The 23318-nt window shown below is 44.9% G+C and overlaps 1 protein-coding gene across 50 annotated transcripts in view; it reads left to right on the top strand.

The window, feature by feature from the left end:
* The window catches only part of MADD (MAP kinase activating death domain), a 41094-nt gene that overhangs the window by 7850 nt on the left and 9926 nt on the right, over positions 1-23318 (top strand). For 4 of the 50 annotated variants that reach the window (XM_040495197.1, XM_040495192.1, XM_040495228.1 and 1 more), the window contains 25 exons: positions 288-368; positions 864-872; positions 1845-2023; positions 2315-2550; positions 2739-2895; positions 3866-3969; positions 4061-4251; positions 4635-4888; positions 5133-5272; positions 6077-6178; positions 7487-7546; positions 7905-8007; positions 8376-8562; positions 8659-8809; positions 9110-9316; positions 11036-11089; positions 12076-12176; positions 12766-12849; positions 13181-13339; positions 15642-15750; positions 16033-16095; positions 16326-16446; positions 16546-16651; positions 17808-17918; positions 21197-21304. In XM_040495197.1, coding sequence (XP_040351131.1) covers positions 288-368; positions 864-872; positions 1845-2023; positions 2315-2550; positions 2739-2895; positions 3866-3969; positions 4061-4251; positions 4635-4888; positions 5133-5272; positions 6077-6178; positions 7487-7546; positions 7905-8007; positions 8376-8562; positions 8659-8809; positions 9110-9316; positions 11036-11089; positions 12076-12176; positions 12766-12849; positions 13181-13339; positions 15642-15750; positions 16033-16095; positions 16326-16446; positions 16546-16651; positions 17808-17918; positions 21197-21304 — 3177 coding nt within the window. The remainder of the gene's footprint in view (positions 1-287; positions 369-863; positions 873-1844; positions 2024-2314; positions 2551-2738; positions 2896-3865; positions 3970-4060; positions 4252-4634; positions 4889-5132; positions 5273-6076; positions 6179-7486; positions 7547-7904; positions 8008-8375; positions 8563-8658; positions 8810-9109; positions 9317-11035; positions 11090-12075; positions 12177-12765; positions 12850-13180; positions 13340-15641; positions 15751-16032; positions 16096-16325; positions 16447-16545; positions 16652-17807; positions 17919-21196; positions 21305-23318) is intronic. The other 46 variants (XM_040495244.1, XM_040495223.1, XM_040495221.1 and 43 more) reach the window with 33 other exon arrangements.

Below are 23318 nucleotides of genomic sequence, written 5' to 3'. Positions count from 1 at the left end.
AAAATAAACTTTGAAAAAAAAAAAAAAAGAAAAACCATAGCCCTATTGTCTGGATGTAGTCTCCAGTAACATTGAGGTATATTTCTTTTCAGGTGTGTATGTATATCACAACCGTGTATATGTGTGCCCCTAATACACGTGTATATGTAATATATTTGTGTGCATAATAGACATGTTCACATATATGTGAAAATACTGTGTATACAACTTCCACTTAACCCTTATGTAAGAGTAACTCCTGAGCGATTAATTCTAAGGTCGTGCCTTTTGTCTTTTTTCTGGTGCAGGTGATTGCCCCCACCAATGCAGAAGTGCTACCAATCCTGCCAGAACCGGAATCATTGGAGCTGAAAAAGCATCTGAAGCAGGTGAGTGAAGAATGAAGAGGAAGAGGAGCGGTAGCTACTCCCGAGTGGCTGCAGAGGCTGTAGCTGTTGTGAGAGCCCGTTTCCCTTCGGACCTCAGGTGGAATAGGTTTTCTTAGCCTCGGGTGGGCTTAAGAAGAGGTGTATCACATTTCTGGGTGGCAGGATGACTCTCAAAAAGGCTATTAGATATCTTCTAATTCATTGTATGCCTCCCACCCTCTAATACTTAGAATACTATATATATATATTAAAAAAAAAAAAACACCTTCATTTTCTGTTTCTTGTCATGTGTACCGTTCTTTGTGGCTTAGAGTGGTCTCTCAGTCCTGTAAGGAAAGAACTAGTTGTTTGGATAGTCTGGCTCCTTTTATATTTTCCTCCTGAATTGACCTCTAGGTCCCTGAAGAATGCTTTCTTCAAAAATTCCTCTCTTTGAATAATCTCTTAAATACATTTTTTCATTGCTTTTCTTCCTCTCCTGCATGCTGAACACAGTGCCTGAAGGTAAAATATGACAAGGCTCCATCCCTTTGCCCTGTTGTATGTGTTAGGTAGGACCATCAGTAGATAGCTCTGTATTTATTTTTAGGAATCCTTGTTGTCATCTTCAGGGTCTTCAGGAATCTCAGTGTTGTCTTAGTTGCTAAGCAGTACCTCTGCTTGGTGTAAATGGGTCATTTTGTAGCATCCCTCTCATCATCCCTGCTGATGTAATATGGTGTCTTGTTACTGCAGAGTCTGTGAGGATTGCAAGTTGAGAAAGTTCTCTGTCTTCCTTTGCCGTGTTTTCATTCTTGATGGTTACTTAGGTATGACTAATGAGATGGAGAGGTTGATATATAGAATGGTACTTTAAATGTTGGTAGGAGTTAAGATCCTTGGGCTCCTTAATCCTGTGTCCTTCCCCCCTGCTACTTGAAGTGTGGTCCATGGACCAGCAGTGTTACTTTTGCCTGCGGTTGTTAAAAGTGCAGAATCACCCCAGATATATTGAACCAGAAAAATCTGCATTTTTAACAACATTCCTGATGATTCCAATGCTCATGAGTATTTAAGGAAGCCCTGCTGGTCTAGACCAGTGGTTTTCAAACTGCCCCATGGAGCCTCATAGGGGCTGATTTAGGCTGGTAACACTGAGCACATGAGGTTCTGGGTTCCTTATGTCCTTCAGAGAAGCTTTACTTTTACGTGTCTCAGTTGTTTATATTTTCATACAGATTTCAACATGTTGTTGAAAAAGAACATTTCATGGCTAAAATCAATTTGAAAATTATTGCCCTGGACTTCAGATTTGATCAGGTTGCCTTGAACCAACCTGGCTTAAACTGCAAGGCTACATAATTCAGATCATCTTCTAAAGGTTAAAGTACGGTATTTGGATTCTGATTTCAAAGATTAAGGCTCTTTCCTAGGAGATGAGATTGGCCAGCTGCCCAGGAATCTGCCTTCTATAGGGGATTTCTTGTTGTTCCACAGGCCCTTGCCAGCATGAGTCTCAACACCCAGCCCATCCTCAATCTGGAGAAATTCCATGAAGGCCAAGAGATCCCCCTTCTCTTGGGAAGGCCCTCTAACGACTTGCAGTCCACACCTTCCACTGAATTCAACCCACTCATTTATGGCAATGATGTAGATTCTGTGGATGTCGCAACCAGGTACGACCAAGTCGACTAGACCATCACAGGTGCTTAGATTGGGTTCTGCTCTCTCATTAGGTATATTTGTCACCTTAGTAAAAGCAAAGAAGAATTAATTCATCGTACTCTCAGGCGTTTTAGGCCTTGAGTGAAGAAAGAGATTGATGATTCTTTAAGATCCCTTCCCCTTTGATGTTGGAAGCCTGTGAAATGATGACTTGGGGAGGTGGTCTGACACCTTGGATCATAGGAATCCTTCTAGCGCAGGGTGTGGGACTTGAATTATCTCACCATCCCCTTCTTCCCCAGAGTGGCCATGGTCCGCTTCTTCAACTCCCCCAACGTGCTGCAGGGTTTTCAGATGCACACACGTACCCTGCGCCTCTTCCCTCGGCCTGTGGTAGCTTTTCAAGCTGGCTCCTTTCTAGCCTCACGTCCCCGACAGACTCCTTTTGCTGAGAAGCTGGCCAGGACTCAGGCTGTGGAGTACTTTGGCGAATGGGTCCTTAACCCCACCAACTATGCCTTCCAGCGAATTCACAACAGTGAGTCCACTTGCCCCTGCCTCTTTGTCCTCCTGATGGCTCTTCCCTTTGCTTTTCCCTTTTCTCATCTTTGATCTGCCCCTTCCATTCCTATTTTGCTTTAGACGTTTCCCTGCCTTTCTTCTATGTTTTGCTTGTTTTTTTTTCCTCCTTGTTGCTAACTCTATTCTTTTTTTCTCTGTGGGTAGATATGTTTGATCCAGCCCTGATTGGTGACAAGCCAAAGTGGTATGCCCATCAGCTGCAGCCTATCCATTATCGAGTCTATGATAGCAATTCCCAGCTGGCGGAGGCACTGAGTGTGCCACCAGAGCGTGACTCTGACTCGGACCCTACTGATGACAGGTGAGCAGCAGCAAAACCGCTTTTTAAGGTCGAGAGGCTCTCGCTAGTCCTTATTGAGCACTATGGCAGAACCTCATAGGACTTAAACATTAGTGTTTGAAGCCTTGATGATATTTTGGTTGATTGTTTTGTGTTAGCTTCCTTATTTTATCTTGTTCCCTGACCTTAAGAGTTTTCCTCTTTTTTTTTTTTAAGTTTTTAATTTTAATTCCAATATAGTTAGCACACAGTGTTATGTTAGTTTCAGGTGTACAATACGGTGATCCAGCAATTCTCACATTAGCCAGTGCTCATCATGATAAATGTAGTCTTTAATCCCATCACTTATTTCATTCGTCCCCCCATCCACCTCCCCTCCAGTAGCCAAGTGTGCTCTATATTGTTAAGAGTCTCTTTCTTGGGGCGCCTGGGTGGCGCAGTCGGTTAAGCGTCCGACTTCAGCCAGGTCACGATCTCGCGGTCCGTGGGTTCGAGCCCCGCGTCGGGCTCTGGGCTGATGGCTCAGAGCCTGGAGCTGTTTCCGATTCTGTGTCTCCCTCTCTCTCTGCCCCTCCCCCATTCATGCTCTGTCTCTCTCTATCCCAAAAATAAATAAACGTTGGAAAAAAAAAAAAAAAAGGAGTCTCTTTCTTGGTTTGTCTCTCTCTTTTTTCTTTTGTTCGATTACTTTGTTTCTTAAATTCCACATATAAGTGAAATCATATGGTATTTGTCTTTCTCTGACTTTGCTTAGCAAAATACACTCTAGCTCCATCCATGTTGTTGCAAATGGCAAGATTTCATTCTTTTTTATGACTGAGTAATAGTCCGGTGTGTGTGTGTGTGTGTGTGTGTGTGTGTGTGTGTGTGTATGTGTGTGTGTATGAGAATGCTCCCCTTTTTTTTTTTCCTAATGCTGATTGCTGGTACTTTTCCTGCCCCTTCATTCTGTTTTATTTTTATTTTTATTTTTGTGTTCTTCACTCTGCAGTGGCAGTGATAGCATGGATTATGATGACTCAAGCTCTTCTTACTCCTCCCTTGGTGACTTTGTCAGTGAAATGATGAAATGTGACATCAATGGTGATACCCCTAGTAAGTGTACTTGAGAAGATGGGCCAGCTCTGGGAGGGGTTGGAGGCTCTGGGATGGTGTGGTCTGTACCTGCCACCTTGGGTTTTGGCAGATGTGGATCCATTGACGCATGCAGCCCTGGGGGATGCCAGTGAGGTGGAGATTGCTGAGCTGCAGAACCAGAAGGAATCAGAGGAACCTGGCCCAGACAGCGAGAACCCTCAGGAAAACCCCCCGCTGCGCTCCAGCTCCAGCACCACCGCCAGCAGTAGCCCCAGCACCGTCGTCCATGGAGCTAATTCTGTACGTGAGGACTTGGAAGGGCGGATAAGTGAGAACTGTTACTTATGTGGGCCATACCTCCATTAGGAAGGCGAGGCTGAAGCTGTTAATTTGCCTCTTCATAGTCTTCCTGTCTTCCTCTCTATACATCCCATAGCTTAGAGCCTAAGAGACGTAGTTTTGACTCCAGAAGGAACTCATCGGGCTTTGTTCAGGGCTTAGCTAAGGTCCCCTTTGCATGGTTTGTGGGGACAGAGAGCAGGAGTGTCATAGAGATCTTTTCTCACACATTCCCTTAGGATAGGAGATGGGAATCTAATAGACCTGGCTTGGCCTTGCCAAACTGAGGTAGGTAGGTATCACTGGGCACCAGGTGACCAGTTTTTATTTAATATGGCCTTTAGGAACCTGCTGACTCAACGGAGGTGGACGATAAGGCAGCAGTAGGCGTTTCCAAGCCCCTCCCTACCACGCCTCCCAGCATTGGCAAATCGACCGCGGACAGGCGTCAGACAGAAATTGGAGAGGGGTCAGTGCGCCGGCGAACCTATGACAATCCATACTTCGAGCCCCAATATGGCTTTCCCCCTGAGGAAGATGATGATGAGCAGGGGGAAAGTTACACTCCCCGATTCAGCCAACATGTCAATGGCAATCGGTGAGAGCCTGGGGATTCCTTCTAGGTGGGTGACTGAAGGACCTCACCACAGAGGACCCCGGGTGAGGGTTAATCAGAAAGAGAAGTCTGAATGTTCTTGTGACCCGCCATCCCATGGTGGTGCCTTGATCTAGGCATATAGAAATTGTGGGAAGGGAGCAGTGACTGCAGTGTAGCATAGGGCCCACACTTCCAAGAGTAGGTACCCCTGCTTGGGGCTCATAGGTGCCACTGTGCATTCAAGGGCTCAAAAGCTGCTGCGGCCCAACAGCTTGAAACTGGCAAGCGACTCAGACGCAGAATCAGACTCTCGAGCGAGCTCTCCCACCTCCACCATCTCCAACAACAGCACCGAGGGCTTCGGGGGCATCATGTCTTTTGCCAGTAAGTGCCTTCTGCTCTCATGCCTCTGTCCCGTTTTCTATGCAGTGGGGCCTGACTATGGTGGATGCTGCTTAGAACTTCAGAGGTAGAACTGGGTGGGCATTATCAAGCCCCAGTTCAGGTTGTTGCAGTGATAGTGAATAAGGTATTTCCAAGGGAAGTCAATAAAGGACGGAGACAGAGTAGTCACTGTCTTTATACCCAGAGATTTCAGTCTGTTTCAGGTAAGACAGCTGGTCAACTGAAAGATAGTCATTATATTAAAAACCATACACTTGTACATATATCTTGTGGAAATATTCTGGTCATATTTGATTTGGGTACATATCTAATACCTTTTTTGCCTGGTGAAGGACTTTTTCATGAACGTGCTTTGAAATCTATATGAGGTGACTTTTGTGCCTAGAGAATATTTCCAGAAATGAGGGGTGGTATCAGTTAAAGGTTGAGGACAGCCCAGGGGCCAGAGAAAGCCAACATTGGGTATAATTATGATTGTGAGTTTTTCTCAGAAGCCAGACAGGGACAGCACCAACTTTTGACCAAAAGTGCATTAACTGTCTGGCTTTCATGCTGAGTTAGCAGTTGATGGGACACTTGTCCGTCCCCATGGGAGGTAGTCAGAGAAGGTTCTTACTGGGTTTTGAGCTATCCTGACAGTGGCCCCCATGTTTGCCCTGAATTAGACTTGGTCCTCTCTAAGGTAGATCAGAGGTACTGGGATTATGTTTGAAAAGGAGAAAGACAGAGATGATGATATACTTATGCTCCTAACTCCTCGCTCTCACACCCTCCCCTTGATAGGCAGCCTATATCGGAACCACAGTACAAGCTTCAGCCTTTCAAACCTCACGCTGCCCACCAAAGGTGCCCGAGAGAAGACCACACCCTTCCCCAGTCTGAAAGGTAACTACAGCCCTCCTTCTGCCATACCAGGATTCTCCAGAAGATATTTCAGGCCTACGGGTGCTTGTCAGGAGCCCTGCGTATGACGAATCATTTGATCTGGCTGTTGCCCCTCATACCGCTTCTCATGGCTTTCATTGCACATTATGGGCTCTACTCGTTTTCAGATGGAAAGTGTCTTTGTAGCAGAAGAGACGGCCCTGTCGTATCATTTAGGATAACAGCAACTGAGATCACCGCTGCTTCTTAGGGGGAGCTTTGTTAGGTGTACATAATTAACACAGGGATCGTCAGCTGCTGCCAGTGATCTGCCAGGTGCCTGCTGCATGAATGTAGGACAAGCTTCATCCCGATTAGCTGGCCCACTGAGGGATGCTCATAGAGAGCCTGGCAGTGTTACAGCGTCAGGAAGCCTCTTTGGCTTCCTGTCAACGTAGGGCCTCTGGGTGGGCCAGGTAGTATCGGTTGGCTTCTCCGGGCATTTAAGACCTTATTTGATTTTCATTTGTGATTGCTGAGAGTTTGAAGAGCTCTTCTGCATTTACTCTGACTTTTGTTTGTTTTCTCTAGATATTGTGCTGAACTACTTAATTACAGTAGAAAGCATAGTGAGAAGCAGCTCCATATATTTTTCACTTGACTTCTCTTCCCAGTGATTAAAAATCCCAGGAATCTAAGGAGTGTTCTTTGGTGGGGCTGGGAACATAGGATAGATGGGCAGAGGGACAGAATAGCTAGTGGCGTAGGGGATTAACTAGCACTGTGGCGTAAATCTGCACCTGACTCTGTAGGTTAGGGGTAGAAAAGTGTTAGCGTCACCGGCTTTCATTTGATACAGTTGGGGAGGGGAGCAATTGAAGCGCTTTCATTGCATGCTGATGCTTCATTTGTGCACTTCCCACTCCCATCCACCTCCCATCCTCACACCCCAACCCCACGTCCCATGACAGCATCTGCAAGATGGGTCTCCTCTCTCTGCATACCAGCAAGCCCTGTGGACCCTGTGCTAGATGTTTCATGAAAACCAGCGGTCCTTCTTTCATGCATGTGCCTGTTTAGTACCCGAAGGTCCCTTGTGTCATGTACCCTGCCCCTGGCTCTGAGAGGCCATAGTCTTAAGAATGGTCTTTCCTAGAGCCTTGGTTGATTCCTGATCTCTTGGCTTCCAGCTCTGAGGTGCCTGAGAACTAAGGTTATGTGCACTAAGCTTTGGGAGAATCCTCAGATTATCTGACTTACAGCTCCATCGAGGGATATAGGGGTTGTGGTATCATGGTGCACCTACTAATTGTGTATTTTGTGTCCCAGTATTTGGGCTAAATACTCTAATGGAGATTGTTACTGAAGCCGGCCCCGGGAGTGGTGAAGGTGGGTCTTGCCCGTGAGCTGTGCATGATCTTTTTTTCCTAGCATCTTCTGTGCCTGCCTGAGGGCCATCCTCCTCATGGAGCAAGCGGTACCACATGGGTGACCTGCCTTGCCCTGTCCCCCGTGACGCCCGTGCTTGCCCGTGGGGCATGCTGCTGGTGCATGTGGAGTGGCCTGAGTCTCATCCCCACTTCCTCCACATTGCCATGGCTGGTTTCTACCTATGTGTGATGCCCTGGGGTCACCCTCACCCGGCCCTTCTGGGGAACGGGTGTGGAACGTGGCTTCCCAGGGCTGTGCTGACAAGGCTGCTGGACTACAGTAGTGATGTCTCTCATTCCTACCTTCCTGGCTATAGGAAACAGGAGGGCCTTAGTGGACCAGAAGTCATCTGTTATTAAACACAGCCCAACAGTGAAAAGAGAGCCTCCATCACCTCAGGGTCGATCCAGCAATTCTAGGTAATCCATGGCTGAGCTATTACAAAAGATCTCTGATAGAGGTAGCGATTCCTGTACCACACTGTAGGGAGGCTCAGGAGTGGGAGAGAACCTGTCAGTTGGGTGGATGAAATCAATTCTTGGGAGCCCTGCGCATTCTGACTTCCCATGCAACAGTAGTAGCTCACCCTGGTGAGAAGAATAAAACAGCAGTGGTGGGTATGTGGGCACACCAGGCGATCCGGAGCGGTGGGGGGTGCAGGGGACTTGCACCCCTGGAGACTTGGCTTTGCGTTTTGCCCCTGGAGGCAAACATCTAGTCTGGTGAAAGAGGCGGGGTGCTCTGCAAAGAAGCCGATGACCACAGAAGCTGTGTGTGGACCCCGTAGTGAGAACCAGCAGTTCCTGAAGGAGGTGGTGCACAGTGTGCTGGACGGCCAGGGCGTTGGCTGGCTCAACATGAAAAAGGTGCGCCGGCTGCTGGAGAGTGAGCAGCTGCGCGTCTTTGTCCTGAGCAAGCTGAACCGCACAGTGCAGTCGGAGGACGACGCCCGGCAAGACGTCATCCCTGATGTGGTCAGTGTCTGGGGTGAGGAGCCGGAATCAACTGCCGGAGGGACCTGGACCCCGAAGGCAATTTTGCCCACTCCAGCCCCTGGGTTATTGTTGCAGGAGGTCAGTCGAAAGGTGTACAAGGGGATGCTAGACCTGCTCAAGTGCACGGTGCTCAGCCTGGAGCAGTCCTATGCCCACGCGGGCCTGGGAGGCATGGCCAGCACCTTTGGGCTTCTGGAGATTGCCCAGACCCACTACTACAGTAAAGGTAGGGATCGCACCAGCTGGGCGGGCGCTGTCCACAACTCTTCCACTCATCTCCAAAGAAGGCTTGTTTCTTCACAGGTTTCCCAGTGCCAGACTGTTTCCCCTAAGGCTTCGGGGTTTCCTTTTTTAATGCATGTTTATCATACCAGGTGTTTTTCTGTCATGAAAAATAAGATGTCTGTTTTTCTTTCCTTGCACTTTTTCCATTCTGCATCCTCCTTGCTTCTCCCACCTCGTTCCCGCAGCTTGATTCCCACTCGTTGTGTCTCTTGACCTCTTCCTGTATTCCCTCTTTTCCTAGAACCAGACAAGCGGAAGAGAAGTCCAACAGAGAGCGTAAATACACCAGTTGGCAAGGATCCTGGCCTGGCTGGGCGGGGGGACCCAAAGGCTATGGCACAGCTGAGAGTTCCCCAGCTAGGACCTCGGGCACCAAGTGCTGCAGGAAAGGGTCCTAAAGAGCTAGACACCAGAAGTTTAAAGGAAGAGAATTTTGTAGCGTCTATTGGTATGTATCACCGTGTTTGGTGTGGTGGAGGGTTCGGGCTTCTAAAATACCTCTCCCTCCTTTCAATTCATTCAGAATCCTGCCTTTCTTTTCCCCATGCTTTGCTTTCTAGAGAGGGAGATAGATCTGCATCCATTTCTAATGGAATTTCTTTGTACTTCTTTATCGCTTATGCTTCCTTTACAGGCACCCCCACCTACATCGTAGAGGAAGAATGGAAGTTTTGCTTCGAGGGGCCAGTGAGGCTTAGTGCAGGGAGTCTGAGCTATATTCCTTGTCCTGCTTTTTATTTACATCTGGATTTCTTCAGATGTGAGGTCCAGGAAGCTATAAGAAAGTTTATAGATGCGTCTTTGGCCTATAAAATTGTAATTGTCTGGCCAGTTTTCTCCCATCCAACCATTACACTACCCTCAAATTTGCTTTCCTGGGGTGTGTCCAGCAACCCCATTTCCCTGGGCGCTGGACCTCTATACCTCAAGGTATAGATTTCTGAATCGGCTTTTCTTCAAACCTTTTCTCACTGGACTCAACCAAGAGCTTGTTTACGTTTGGTGTCTCTCTGTTCCCACTGAGGCAATGCCTTAGTGAGCTCTCTGGGTGTCACCTCCATTTGACTCACTTGACCTAGAGCCATCTAGGCTGCGTCTTTCTTTTTCTGGTTCTGTTTCCGTGGGCAGTTTGCTTCTAGCTGATGCTTCTTTGCCACACCATTAGCAGTTGTCTCATGCTCCCAAAAGTGGGGAGGAGGAACCAGTTTCCTTTGTTGGGGAACTGCACTTCTCTAGCCAGCAGAATAGCGTGCTAGACGCAGCCAACCCAGTCTTTCTCCCACATGATGCGATGCTCTAGGAAAAGCACCGGCCTGCAAGTCTGGAGGTCCGGAGTTTTAGTCCTGTATCTGCCCCCCAGCTAGGAATGAAACTTTGGGCAAAGCACTTCCTCTTTTCAGGGTCTCTGTCTCCTCATCTGGGAAATGAAGAGATTGGACTAAGTAGGCACTCAAGTTCTTCCAGGAAAAGAATGCTATGATCAGTATTCTCTCTTCTTTACCCTAATGAAGATCCTATTCTTGACCATTTAGTGTTCTCTGTCACCTTTACTGAAAGCATTTTTCCAGATGACTAGCTGAGAACGGGTCACTTGGCAGGGCAGATGCTAATACTGAGGGTGAATTGGATTTTTTGGTAGCAACAAGGAAGGATGCTAACCACCTGCATGAGTGGCCTCTATCCAGTCCTGTGAATCAGCCAGGTTTGTGCTCACACTTCTGAACCCCTTTGGCTGCTTGCGGTGATCATCTGTCTAGAATCTTTAAAAATTGTTTCCCAGCTCATTTGGCAGAGAAAGCATGGTCCCAGGTGATCCTAAGTTACATGATCTTGAGCAAGTGCTCCAGCCTCGTTAGGATCAGTTTTCTCATGCCAAGAGGAAGGAGCTTGGTCCAAGGCAGTTCCATCTCTCACGTTCTGCAAGGTTTTTACTACCATGTTAAGGTTTGGGTCAGGAATTTAGAGTCTTTAGTTCATGAGTGGGGAAAGGCATTAGATCTCTTGATTTTTTTAACCTCCCAAAATGAAGATCTCTTTTTATCTCTTAATATGTAATCCTGTGCCTGAGACTGAATCAGCTTGGGTTGGGTGGGTTTCCATTCTGTCTGTCTGACCAGCCTCTGACTCTCTCTGTCTTTCTCTCCTGCTTACATTGCATCTGGGGTAGAATTGTGGAACAAGCACCAGGAAGTGAAAAAGCAAAAAGCTTTGGAAAAACAGAGTAAGGAACAAATGCCCCTTCCTGTTCCCAAATCTCCCATACCTGCCAACTCCCCAGGCCCAGTTGGGGCAGGCTCTCTTTGTCAGCCCCACCCCAAATTTGCTCTTGGGGGGTATTTGGAATGAAAGCAGGTAGGTGGTATGTGATTCACAGGTACGTGACTTGTAGGCTGCTTCTTTCCCCGCTCCTCCTAGCAATCAGGCTGTAATCAGGGCGTCTATCGAGTAAAGTCCCTTAGACCTTGGTTCTCTATTGCTTCAGAGTTGGTGGGGAGAATGGTCGCCTATTTCAGTGCCCCTCATTGGCTGAGATCTCCCTCACCCATTAGAAGGCCTGTGGGCACAGTTGGCAGAGATGGTTGCTGTCCCTCCGTGTTGAGTCTGTAGCTTCCCAGCTCTCTCTGGTGGCTTGCCTAGGCACGCTTTCTTGCTTTCTGTCATTCTGTCCTTCTGCCATACTACTGTGGGTGGGTGGGGAAAAGTGACAGTGTGTTTGTTTTTTTTTTTATCTCAAATGTAGAAGTAGGGTTGGGGTAGGCTGTGTCCACAGAAACAGCTGGTGTTTCTGTATCTCATTGGGCCTATCCTTTTCTAGCCCCTTTTAGATACATTTGCTGGGGAAGCACCGAGTGACCTGGGGACCCATAACCGGTTGTACACACCAGTGAAGCTCTGACTCTGAGTGTAGTGGAATGTGGTTTAGACATTTGTTTGTGGAGCTTTCTGTTTTAGAATGATTTGCTCAGAATTTTCTCAGGTTGTGAAGATGGCTGCAGAACCCCTTGAGACCAGGTGTAATTTGTCCTACTTGGTTCTTAAGGCATCTGGGGACTTCTTCCAATGGGGCCCGAGGTGGGGGCAGTCCCTGGAAAGGTGACTGGGACACGCTGAACAGGTCTGGGACCAGGCTGTGCTGCTGTCCCTTTCCCTTCACCAGCCTGCCCCTTGTGTGTGTGCACTGGGTGACAGAGGTCTTCCCCTACCCAGGGCCTGAAGTAATCAAACCCGTCTTTGACCTTGGTGAGACAGAAGAGAAAAAGTCCCAGATCAGCGCGGACAGTGGTGTGAGCCTGACATCTGGTTCCCAGGTTTGTGATGACCTTGTTAAGAATTGTGAGAATTAAATTTGCTCTCTCAGAATACTTCTTTAAGTTAAAAAAAAAAAAAAAAAAAAAAGACAACCTCAAAGCAACATGCTTGCCCAGTGATAGTGGACTGATGAAATAAGTATAATACATCATGCACTATGATATTAACATCATTGAAGACTGTTTTTAAAAATGTAGTAACATGGGAAAATGCTTTACACAGCTACATGTAGTATGATTCCCATTCTACTTTTAAAATGTATGTAGAAAAGACTAAAAGGAAATGTACTGAAACCTTAACAGTGATTAATATCAGTGGTAGGTTTATGGCTTTTGTTTTCTTATTCTTTCTTGTATTTTCTATAGTGAGTATGTATTTCTTTTTTACTATTTTTTATTACATAGTTTTTATTATTTTCTATTATGTATATTTTATATTCAGGAAAAAAATAAATTTCTGATGACCTGTTTAGGGATGGTAATAGTAGGCTGGGGATGGGGAGAAGGAAGAAGATACGGTATTTCTTAAAGAAACCAGGAGTATATGGGACACCCCTTCTAATGTGTCTGAGTCCCCGTGTCGTTTCAGAGGACTGATCCAGACTCTGTCATTGGTGTGAGTCCAGCTGTTATGATCCGAAGCTCAAGTCAGGACTCTGAAGTTAGCACCGTGGTAGGGGAACACCACATTGGCATCTTGGTGGGTGGGGTGTGAGCTTCCCTCTGGAAAAGGGGGCTGCTTTCTCCCATGGAGGCTCTTAGTCTCATGTCAGCTTGGTTCTCATGGTGGAGATGTTCACGTGTCCTAGGTTTGTATGCGTGGGATCAGACCCTGAGATTGCACCCAGGGCACCTCATCCTGTAGAGAAGGTACTTCCAGAGGCTATCTGACCCACCTTTGAAGTTCAGTGCTTTCTCTATGGCAGTGGAGAGCTCTAACAGCTGGGCATTTCTGGGAACCTTTCCCTGGGGAATATCCCTTACTACCCCTTTTTCCTTTCCAGGTGAGTAATAGTTCTGGAGAGACCCTTGGAGCAGACAGTGACCTGAGCAGCAACGCAGGTGATGGAGCAGGTGGTGAGGGCAGCACCCACTTGGCCAGCTCTCGGGGCACTTTGTCTGATAGTGAAATTGAGACCAACTCCGCTACCAGCACCATCTTTGTGAGTTTTGTTTACTAACAAAAGGAGATCAGCTCTTTCACGGGAGGGCAGTGGATTAGAAAAGAATGAAAAGTTAGGGGGCAGTTAGAAGGAAAGGAGAATATCAGGAATCAGTCAGGAATGAATAATCCTGATATATCTGGCTTCAAAGAAAATGTTTCTCAAATCTTTTTTCAGAGTTATTTGACTCCATGATCTGGGGCTTTTAGGATCCTCTCAAGAATCACTGAGGAGTTGGGCTCCCCTCCCACTCAGATAAGGGCCTCAAATCCTAAGTAGCAGTAATCCCCACATTTACAATAGACAAGGTGATGGGTACTTTGTGGCAATGTCAGGGCAGTTATAGTGTGTACCAGTCAGCCTGTTGCTATGGAATAGTTTGGTTTTATGCTGGTCACTGCTCTATTTATACAGCGCTTTAAAATAGCATTTTATTTCATTTTTATTTTATTTTAGTATTTTTTTTTATGTTTATTTATTTTTGAGAGAGAGAAAGAGAATGTGCACACGAGCAGGGGAGGGGCAGAGAGGGAGACAGAGAATCCCAAGCAGGCTCTTCACTCTCAACACAGAGCCCAGCGCGGGGCTTGAACTCACGAACCGTGAAATCACGACCTGCGCCGAAACCAAGAATCCGACACTAACCAACTGAGCCACCCAGTCGCCCCTATTTTAGTATATTTTTAACAGTTATTTGATGTTTTCATTCATTAATAAGTATCTACTAAGTGATCTACTAAGTGCTATTTTCTGTACTAAAGAAAGAGAGATAAGGCACGATTCTCACTCTCAAACAAGTTTGCAATTCACTGTTTCTGTGACTAATCTCTTCTGATGGGAACAAAGCCTTAGGGAAAAAGAACTTGCCCTACATCATATAAAAAGCCAGCAATCAGTTGGAATTAAATTAATTCTGTTTAGTTCTTGCCTTTAGACACCCTACTTTTTGGTGTATACATGCCTCTTTAAACAGCACTAAGCACTCTGATATGCTTGTCACTTTATTAGAGTCGAGAATGGATAGTCTCTACAGGAGCTTATAGGTCCTTATCTTTGTGGGGAGCATGGAAGATGGAATTTAAATGCAATCAAATATTTAACACTGGTGATCATTCCCACCCTCATGGCTTTCTGTTGTGTGTGTTTCTGATAGAGTAGGTGACATCCCTGAGTGAAGGTGGCAAATGGGATGGAAAGTCAGCTGAGCCATTCAAGTTAATGGACCTTAACTTTCCTTGAGTCTAAATAGACCATTTTAATGAGAGTATTTTAAATCCTTCCCGTGTGTCTCCATTCTGGAAGTTAAGATAGATAATATGGGATAGCAGTCTTGCAAAAAGCCTTTCAGCTGTGTGCTTTCCTGGCACCTTCCTGGGACAAATTCTTACTTGTTCTGTGCTGGTGGGCAAGGGCTGTTTTTGTACAGCTGAGTTGCTGAGAGCAATTCAATTTCTTGGCTCAAAAAAAGGCTAAACAGTAAGAAATAAATTGGATTAAGTCAGTATGGTCCATTGAACAAAGAATTGGGCTATGAATCTGGAGACTGGCATTTAGACGCACTAATTAGGTATTGCCTAATAACCTTTGATTGGTTGCTTCTCTGCTTATGCTGTTGCAGGAGTTGTGAAATGGGCATGAAACCTGCCTCTGACCCAGTTAAAAGTCTTTTTTGAATGATTAGAAAGCCGACTATTGTGGAAGTGGCACATAAAGTTAGTGATATTTCTAAGGGGCAGATATTTCTAAGAGACAGTAGGAAAGAGAAAATTAACATTTATCAACACCATGTGCCAGGCCTGATTAAGTGCTTCATATATTTTTTTCTAATTTAATTCCTGTAATAGTCCTGTGAGGTAGATGATACATACCTTCCTTTTATAGGTGAGGAAAATGAGACTCAGAGAAGCTAAGTTTTATGCTTAAGGTCACACAGCTCACGAGAGACAGGGATCTGAACCTTGGTCAGTCCGACTTCAAAACCAGTGTTCTTTCTACTGCATCATGCTGCTACAGAGAATTTGCTTTTTTTTTTTTTTTTTTAAGAGTAAATGGTCTTTTATAGAGACTAAAGGGTAAAGACAAGCAAAATGAAAATGTGATTGCATGTTTTAAGAGGCAGTAACAGCAGCATTATCACATTGACTTCTGGTCAAATCCTTGGGGCAAGCAGAGTAGCAAAAACAGGACTCCTAGAGTATACATTGCTAATGGAAGATAACAGGTGTGTGAGCCTCTTAGTGAGCTGGTGGCAAACCCTATCCATCGGTACCTCAGGCAGCTGACTGGTACCTCTTCTTTGTAGGGGAAAGCCCACAGCTTGAAGCCAAGTGTAAAGGAGAAGCTGGTGGGCAGCCCAGTTCGCTCTTCTGAAGATGTAAGCCAGCGAGTCTATCTCTACGAGGGACTCTTAGGTGAGAAACAGACTGGGGAGGCCTCTTGCCCTGGAAGAAAGCTGGACTCAGCTGGGGAAGAGGGTAGCACCAAAGAACTAGCTGCTTAGCTTTAAGCCGATCTCAGTGCTGATGTTAGAGGGCGTTTTTATATCTGAAGCAGGTGACTTACCAGGTCTGCAAATAGCAGTAGGTGAGCACTATAAGAGACTGGATTTTGGTATTAATCAACAGCCTCTGTCTTTCTGTCTGTCTGTCTTTCCTTTCTTGCTACCATGGTCCTTCCCGCTCACAAATTGGCAGGAAGGGACAAAGGATCGATGTGGGACCAGTTAGAGGATGCGGCTATGGAGACCTTTTCTATAAGTAACCACCTTTCTTTGTGTGCTGTGTGCATCCTTCCTCTTCGGGAGGGGCTGGGCCTCACTTGGAGGAGCTGGGGCTGGTGGCAGGATGTTAGTTCTGGGGTGGAGAGGCTCATGTTTCCTTTGTCCTAGAATTTGTCCCTTCTATCTGGAGTTTACTCTTTATTTTGGTTTGGCAGCTATATTCTTTATATGTTAAATAAGCCTCTAGAAAAATTCTATTCTACACAGGCAAAGAGCGTTCTACTTTGTGGGACCAAATGCAGTTCTGGGAAGATGCATTCTTAGATGCTGTGATGTTGGAGAGAGAAGGGATGGGTATGGATCAGGGTCCCCAGGAAATGATCGACAGGTATGAGACTTAGCAAATGCTTGGGAAATGCAAATTCAGCCTTTTCCGAGTTCTGTGGTCTCCCATCTGAGGGCTGACTTGTCCCTGTCTCCTGCTTAGGTACCTGTCCCTGGGAGAACATGACCGGAAGCGTCTGGAGGATGATGAAGATCGTTTGCTGGCCACACTTTTGCACAACCTCATCTCCTACATGCTGCTGATGAAGGTAATGTCGATTTTGCTTGTGCCCAGCTACTGCTGATGCTAGAAGGGAAAGGCTTTTTCCTATGACCTAAGTTCTGGGACATTTGGGAAGTTCTCTGAGCATCTTACTAGAGCTCTTCCTGATTGAGTGTTTGAGATCTAGCTCACACATGATCCATTTGTCTGAAGCTGCCAGGCTGTTGTGCTAAGGAATGTGGTAAAGATGATTGGTGATTCTATACCATTTATTTATTTAGAAATTTAAATGGGCTTCCTTTGCTAGTAGTTCTAGGATCCCAGTAGAGCGCCCTACAGAATACAATGAATTAAAAAAAATTTTTAAGTGTTAGTTTCTAAAGCCTTAGAAAGGATAGTCAGAATTCATTTTTTAGCACTAGCCCTTTATCATATAGAATTTTCCATAGATGTAAAAAGAGCTACTCATTAAAAAACTAATGGTATGTTCTAGTTTGACTTGGTTGTACTTAGTGGTTATACCTGTGGAAGAAGAATATTACCAAATAGAGGGGTCTTGTTTTGAAAGGGAAACATGAGTTTGGGGTTGGTGGGTAGAAGAGAGTTGTTTTGAGAGTGAGCCCCTGGGTTTCTCCTCCTCATGTTCTCCCCTCCTGAAGATGAAGGGATGGGTTGATCAGATGCAGAGAACGAGAACACCCTACAGGCTGACTTAGTTTGTTTCATTTTCTGCTGTAAGTTCACTCCATTCTATTGAACTCCAGGGGTACCAGTTAACTCTGCTTGAGAAAGAGTGATGATCCCGAACCCTGGGAAGGTGTCTCTGCTACAACCAAGCCAGAATGTCACTACTCTAAGGCATCATTTCTGAACTATACTCTGAGGAGCCCCAGGGGGTTTTAGGGCCCCTTTAGGGATGAACATTATGTATTGGTTGGGGATAGGGAGGAGGTGTCTTCTTGAACCCCTGTCCACTTGAACCAGACCTGCTCTAAAAGCTGCTTTTCTGCAGAAGTCATCTAGACACAGAACCAAGGTTTTCCTTCCCAGCCTGTTGGCAGAATAGACAGTTGAGTATTTTCTCTCCTATTCAGTGATGTGGACTCCGAATTGTCTCAGATGGTCAGAAACTTGCTTGTATGTTCCCTCTACCTCATTTGCAAGAGCAGATCCCTCGTTAAGATCCTGTTTTGACTTTCTAGGTAAATAAGAATGACATCCGGAAGAAGGTGAGGCGCCTGATGGGAAAGTCGCATATTGGGCTTGTGTACAGCCAGCAAATCAATGAAGTGCTTGATCAGCTGGCTAACCTGGTAAGCATAGCCAGGCTGTTCCTTAGGCTCCCTTCCCACTGCACTTGTCGCCTCCCAGGCTTGGGCCTTGTCGCCCAGTGCACAGGCTTCCCTACAGGTCATTTCTTGGCTTGTATATTTTCAGAAACTGAGTTTTGAAAATAGGGTTTTGAGTCTAGATGAGGCTTTAGTCTTTCTGTTCATCTGTGATAGGATTCTCTGTCCTAAAACCATCCTAGTGCAGCCATTTCAACATGTGGTCTGTGGACTCCTGAGGATCCACAAGCTGAAAAACTACTTTTATAATAATACTAAAATGTTCTTTGCCTTTTTTACCAGGTTGACATTTGTACTGGTGGTATAAAAGCAGTGATAGTTACAACTCCTGGATACCTTCACACCGTGAGGCAGTGTGATGGTAGCCATGGAGGGCCCTCTCAGTTTAAAAAAAGAAAGAAAAATGAAAATAGTTTCACTTAAGAGTGTTCTTTTTTTTTTTTTTTAATTTTTTTTTTAACGTTTATTTATTTTTGAGACAGAGAGAGACACAGCATGAACGGGGGAGGGATAGAGAGAGAGGGAGACAGTCGGAAGCAAGCTCCAGGCTCTGAGCCATCAGCCCAGAGCCCGACGCGGGGCTCGAACTCGCGGACCACGAGATCGTGACCTGAGCCGAAGTCGGACGCTTAACCGACTGAGCCACCCAGGCGCCCCTCACTTAAGAGTGTTCTTGATGAAAGAGTTAAAATTCATTAATTTTATTAAATCTGATCATTGATTATTCACCTTTTGAATATTTTATGTGACAAAATGAGAAATATAGAGAAAGTGTTTGTGTTGCAAACCAAAACGATGATTGTTTCAAGGAAAAGCAATTTGTGACAGTTTGAGTTGCAAGGTGAACTGTCAACTTTGGTCATGAGACATCATTTTTACTTGAAAGAATGACTAACTAGTTATTCAGAGTTGGGTATTTATTTGGCAGACTTTTAGGCTTGAGTTTTCCTGATATTTAAAGACTTTTCTAATGAGATTGACATTTTTTTAAATAAAATTTTTTTAAACACTCTTTTTTTTTTAATATGTATTTATTTTTGAGAGAGAGAGAAAGAGAGAGCACATGAGCAGGAGAGGGGCAGAGAAAGAGGGATACACAGAATCTGAAGCAGGCTCCAAGCTCTGAGCTGTCAGCACAGAGCCTGATGTGGAGCTTGAACCCGTGAACCACAAGATCATGACCTGAGCCAAAGTCGGAAACTTAACCAACTGAGCTACCCAGACGCCCCAGATTTTTTTTTTTTAGAGAGAGATTGCAAGAGGGGGAGAGGGGCAGAAGGGAGAGAGAATCTTAAGCCAAGATCAAGGGTTGGACGCTCAAACAACTGAGCCATCCAGATGCCGCAATGGGATTGATATTAATGAATGTGATCTTTTTTATATTCTGTAATGAAATGTGTCAATATTTGGAAGAGCTGCATAACTTAAACCAGTATTTTCCAAAAGACCACTGTGTGGAATCTGTGTTACAACTTCAAGTATGAGTAAAGATACACTCAAAATGTAAGGCAGACAAATGGATTTAATATAACAAAGTAGAGGGGCGCCTGGGTGGCGCAGTCGGTTAAGCGTCCGACTTCAACCAGGTCACGATCTCGCGGTCCGTGAGTTCGAGCCCCGCGTCGGGCTCTGGGCTGATGGCTCGGAACCTGGAGCCTGTTTCCGATTCTGTGTCTCCCTCTCTCTCTGCCCCTCCCCCGTTCATGCTCTGTCTCTCTCTGTCCCAAAAATAAATAAACGTTGAAAAAAAAAATTAAAAAAAATATATATATAACAAAGTAGAAAATGTTCAGGGGCGCCTGGGTGGCTCAGTTGAGCATCCAACTCTTTTTTTCTTTTTTTATTAATTTATTTTCAAGCTAGTTAACATACAGTGTAGTCTTGGCTTCAGGAGTAGAACCCAGTGATTCATCTCTTACATATGACACCCAGTGCTCATCCTGAAAAGTGCCCTCTTTAATGCCCGTCACCCATTTACCCACCCTCACGCCCTTCAAGCAAGCCTCAGTTTGTTCTCTGTATTTAAGAGTCTCCTATGGTTTACATCCCTCCCTGTTTTTATTTCGTTTTTCCTTCCCTTTCCCTATGTTCATCTGTTGAGTTTCTCAAATTCCACATATGAGTGAAATCACATGGTATCTGTCATTCTCTAACTGACTTATTTTGCTTAGCATAATACCCTCCAGTTCCAGCCACATTGTTGCAAATGGCAAGATGTCATTCTTTTTCATCACCAAATAATATTCCACTGTATATATACCACATCTTCTTTATCCATTTATCAGTTGATTTTGTGATCCCGGGGTTGTGGGATCAAGCCCCATGTTGGGCTCCACGCTCCGCATAGAGCCTAAGATTCTCTCTCCCTCTGCCCCTCTCCTCCGCTTGTGCTCTCACTGTCTGTCTCTTAAAATACTCCTCCCTTTTCCAAATACATATTTGCGAGACCAGATTTTCTTTATATACTTCAACCAAAGCAATGTGTCACAATGGATTGAATGAAAAAGCAGATATGAGAATCCAGCCATTTTTTTTTAATTTTTTTTTCAACGTTTATTTATTTTTGGGGGGACAGAGAGAGACAGAGCATGAACGGGGGAGGGGCAGAGAGAGAGGGAGACACAGAATCGGAAACAGGCTCCAGGCTCTGAGCCATCAGCCCAGAGCCCGACGCGGGGCTCGAACTCACGGACTGCGAGATCGTGACCTGGCTGAAGTCGGACGCTTAACCGACTGCGCCACCCAGGCGCCCCTCCAGCCATTTTTTAAAACCAAACATTAAAGAGATGTGCAAAAATGTAAAACAGTGCCAGTCTTCTCATTTTCGGATGGGGGGGGCATATGGTTGTTATTTTAAAAAGTTATTTATATTACCATGTGTTATTAATGAATGATCAACTACTTTAAAATGAATTAATAATATTTTCAGTTTTAATTTCTAGTATGGTAAATATCTACAAATTTAACTCACATAAACCTAAGCTCTTGGGGATTGTCAATTTTTAAGAGGTATAGGAGTCCCAAGACCAAAAAGTTTGAGAACATGTCCCTAGTGGCCTATAGCCAACAGATGGCACTGTGCTAAGTAAGCTGATAGGAATTTAATTGCTGAAGCTGGGGTGGGAGGGGTGGGAGGGGTGGGAGGGGCGGAGGGGGAGGGTGGAGTGGGGGCGGAATTCTCGGCCCAGATTGTTCTGTGAGAGAGACATATGGATGTGTCTAACAGATCTCTCTTTTCTCAGAATGGACGTGACCTCTCTATCCGGTCCAGTGGCAGCCGACACATGAAGAAGCAGACATTTGTGGTACATGCGGGGACAGACACAAATGGAGATATCTTCTTCATGGAGGTAAATGCTACTTCATGCTAGTTCAGATGTCTCAAAGGAACATTTAGGAGTCACAAGGAGGTTCTAGAACTGATGCCAGAATATTTCTCCCACTTACTCATCTTCGTGATCCATTTATCCATTTAATAGTCAGGCTCTTATGCAAATGATATAATATATGATTCCCCATCATTTCTTTTAAATATATATTGAATAGATGATGTAGTCACATTGTTCCTAAGTCAAGACAACTAAAATGGTAGGCATGGGGAAGCCTTGTTCTCTTTCTTAGCCCTCCGTCTCAATTTCCCATCCACTTTGCCCCTCCCTCCTATAGGTAACCACTTGTATTGGTTTCTTTTGTTTCTTCCAGTGATACTTCACACACACACAATAAGATGTGCGCATCAGTTCTGATCTTTCTTCTTTCTTACAGAAAGGTAGTGCATCATATCCACTGATCTGTACCTTGCTTTTCTCATTGAACATATCCTGAAGATCTCTCTGTCGGTACAAACAGAGGGTTCTCATGGGTTTTTTCTCTTAGTTGAAGAAGATTTGACATACAAGGTTATATTAGTTTCAGGCATACAGCACAGTGACTCGACAGTTCTGTACATCATGCATGGCTCACCGTGATGAGTGCGGTCACCATCTGTCACCATTATTGTAACGTTATTGCAATGTTATTGACTCTATTCCCTCTGGTTCTCATTCTTTTTACAGCTGCGTAGTATTCCATGATATGACTGTACCATAGTTGATTTAAGCAGTCAATATATATGTGCCCTTGCTTTTCTTCCACATTTGTACTATTGCTAATGGTGCTACTATGCGTGATGCCATGCCTTCTTCCTTCCACACATGTGCAAGTTATCCAAGAACTCTCAGAGTGGCATCACTGAACCAAAGGAAAAAATGCATTAATGATCTTGGTTGATCTGACTCTGAAGTATCTCCTAACATATAATAGTTCCCTTCCCACTTTGCCATTTATTTTGTTGAAGCAATGTGCCATGTGGAGTATCTCACATTCTCACATTCTAGATTTTTTTGCTGATTGCATCTGACTGCATCTCTTTGGTGTCAACATGTTTTTCCACCACTTGTATTTTTTATAAACCAGTAGTTCAATCTTGAGGTTTGATGAGTTTCAGATTCAGTATTTTGGCAAGAATACTTCGTAGGTGGTGCTGTATATTGCCTATTGTGCCATATGGTCATCTCCCTCCTGGTGATTAGTGGATTTAGATGTGGGCAGCCTGCTCCATCCACTGTGAAATTCCTCATGAGTCTTCTGAGTTTGCTTATGTTTTTTTTTTTTTTTTTTTGCCATGCAGAATTTTTTTAGTTTTATGTGGTTGAATTAATCAACTGTAATTTTTAAGTTTACTATTAATTTTTAATAGTTTCTAGATTTTGAGTCAGAGGTAAAAAAACCTTCCTAGGGACACCTGGGTGGCTCAGTCAAACATTGGACTTCAGCTGAGGTCATGATCTCACGGTTTGTGAGTTCGAGCCCCGCATCGGGCTCTGTGCTGATGGCTCAGAACCTGTTTCAGATCCTGTGTCTCCCTCTCTCTCCGCCCCTCCCCTGCTTGTGCTCTCTGAAAAATAAACATTAAGAAAGAAAGAAAAAAGAAAAACCTTCCTTACTCCAGGATTGTAAAGGCAGTTGGCTATGTTATCTTTATTTCTGTATTTTTTATTTTAAAATGAATCTCTTCTACATAATCGTAGGGACCAAGTACAACTCCCATATAAAGTAGTGAAATCAATTAATTTTTACAAGTTATTTCTTCCTTTTGGTTTAGTTGAGTTGGGTTTTCACATCCACAGCTTTTGGAGCAAATTGTTTATCAGACATGAGGCAGGAGTTCTGCCCTGAAGCAGGAACATTCGTGTTGGTGTAGCTGAGAAGGGAGTCATTTTCATGCCACCGTGAAACTTTAGAATTTGGCTAGGTGTCTGCTCGAGTTGAGGGCTAACTTAGGACGTCTGCACCACATGCAGGTAGCAGGTGATTCCTGCCCTT

This window comes from Herpailurus yagouaroundi, unplaced genomic scaffold (assembly GCF_014898765.1).
Source record: "Herpailurus yagouaroundi ecotype Mexico unplaced genomic scaffold, PumYag 187, whole genome shotgun sequence".
Taxonomy (NCBI): Eukaryota; Metazoa; Chordata; class Mammalia; order Carnivora; family Felidae; genus Herpailurus; species Herpailurus yagouaroundi.
The sequence above is the reverse complement of the archived record's forward strand: the minus strand, read 5'-3'. Positions and strand labels throughout refer to the sequence as shown.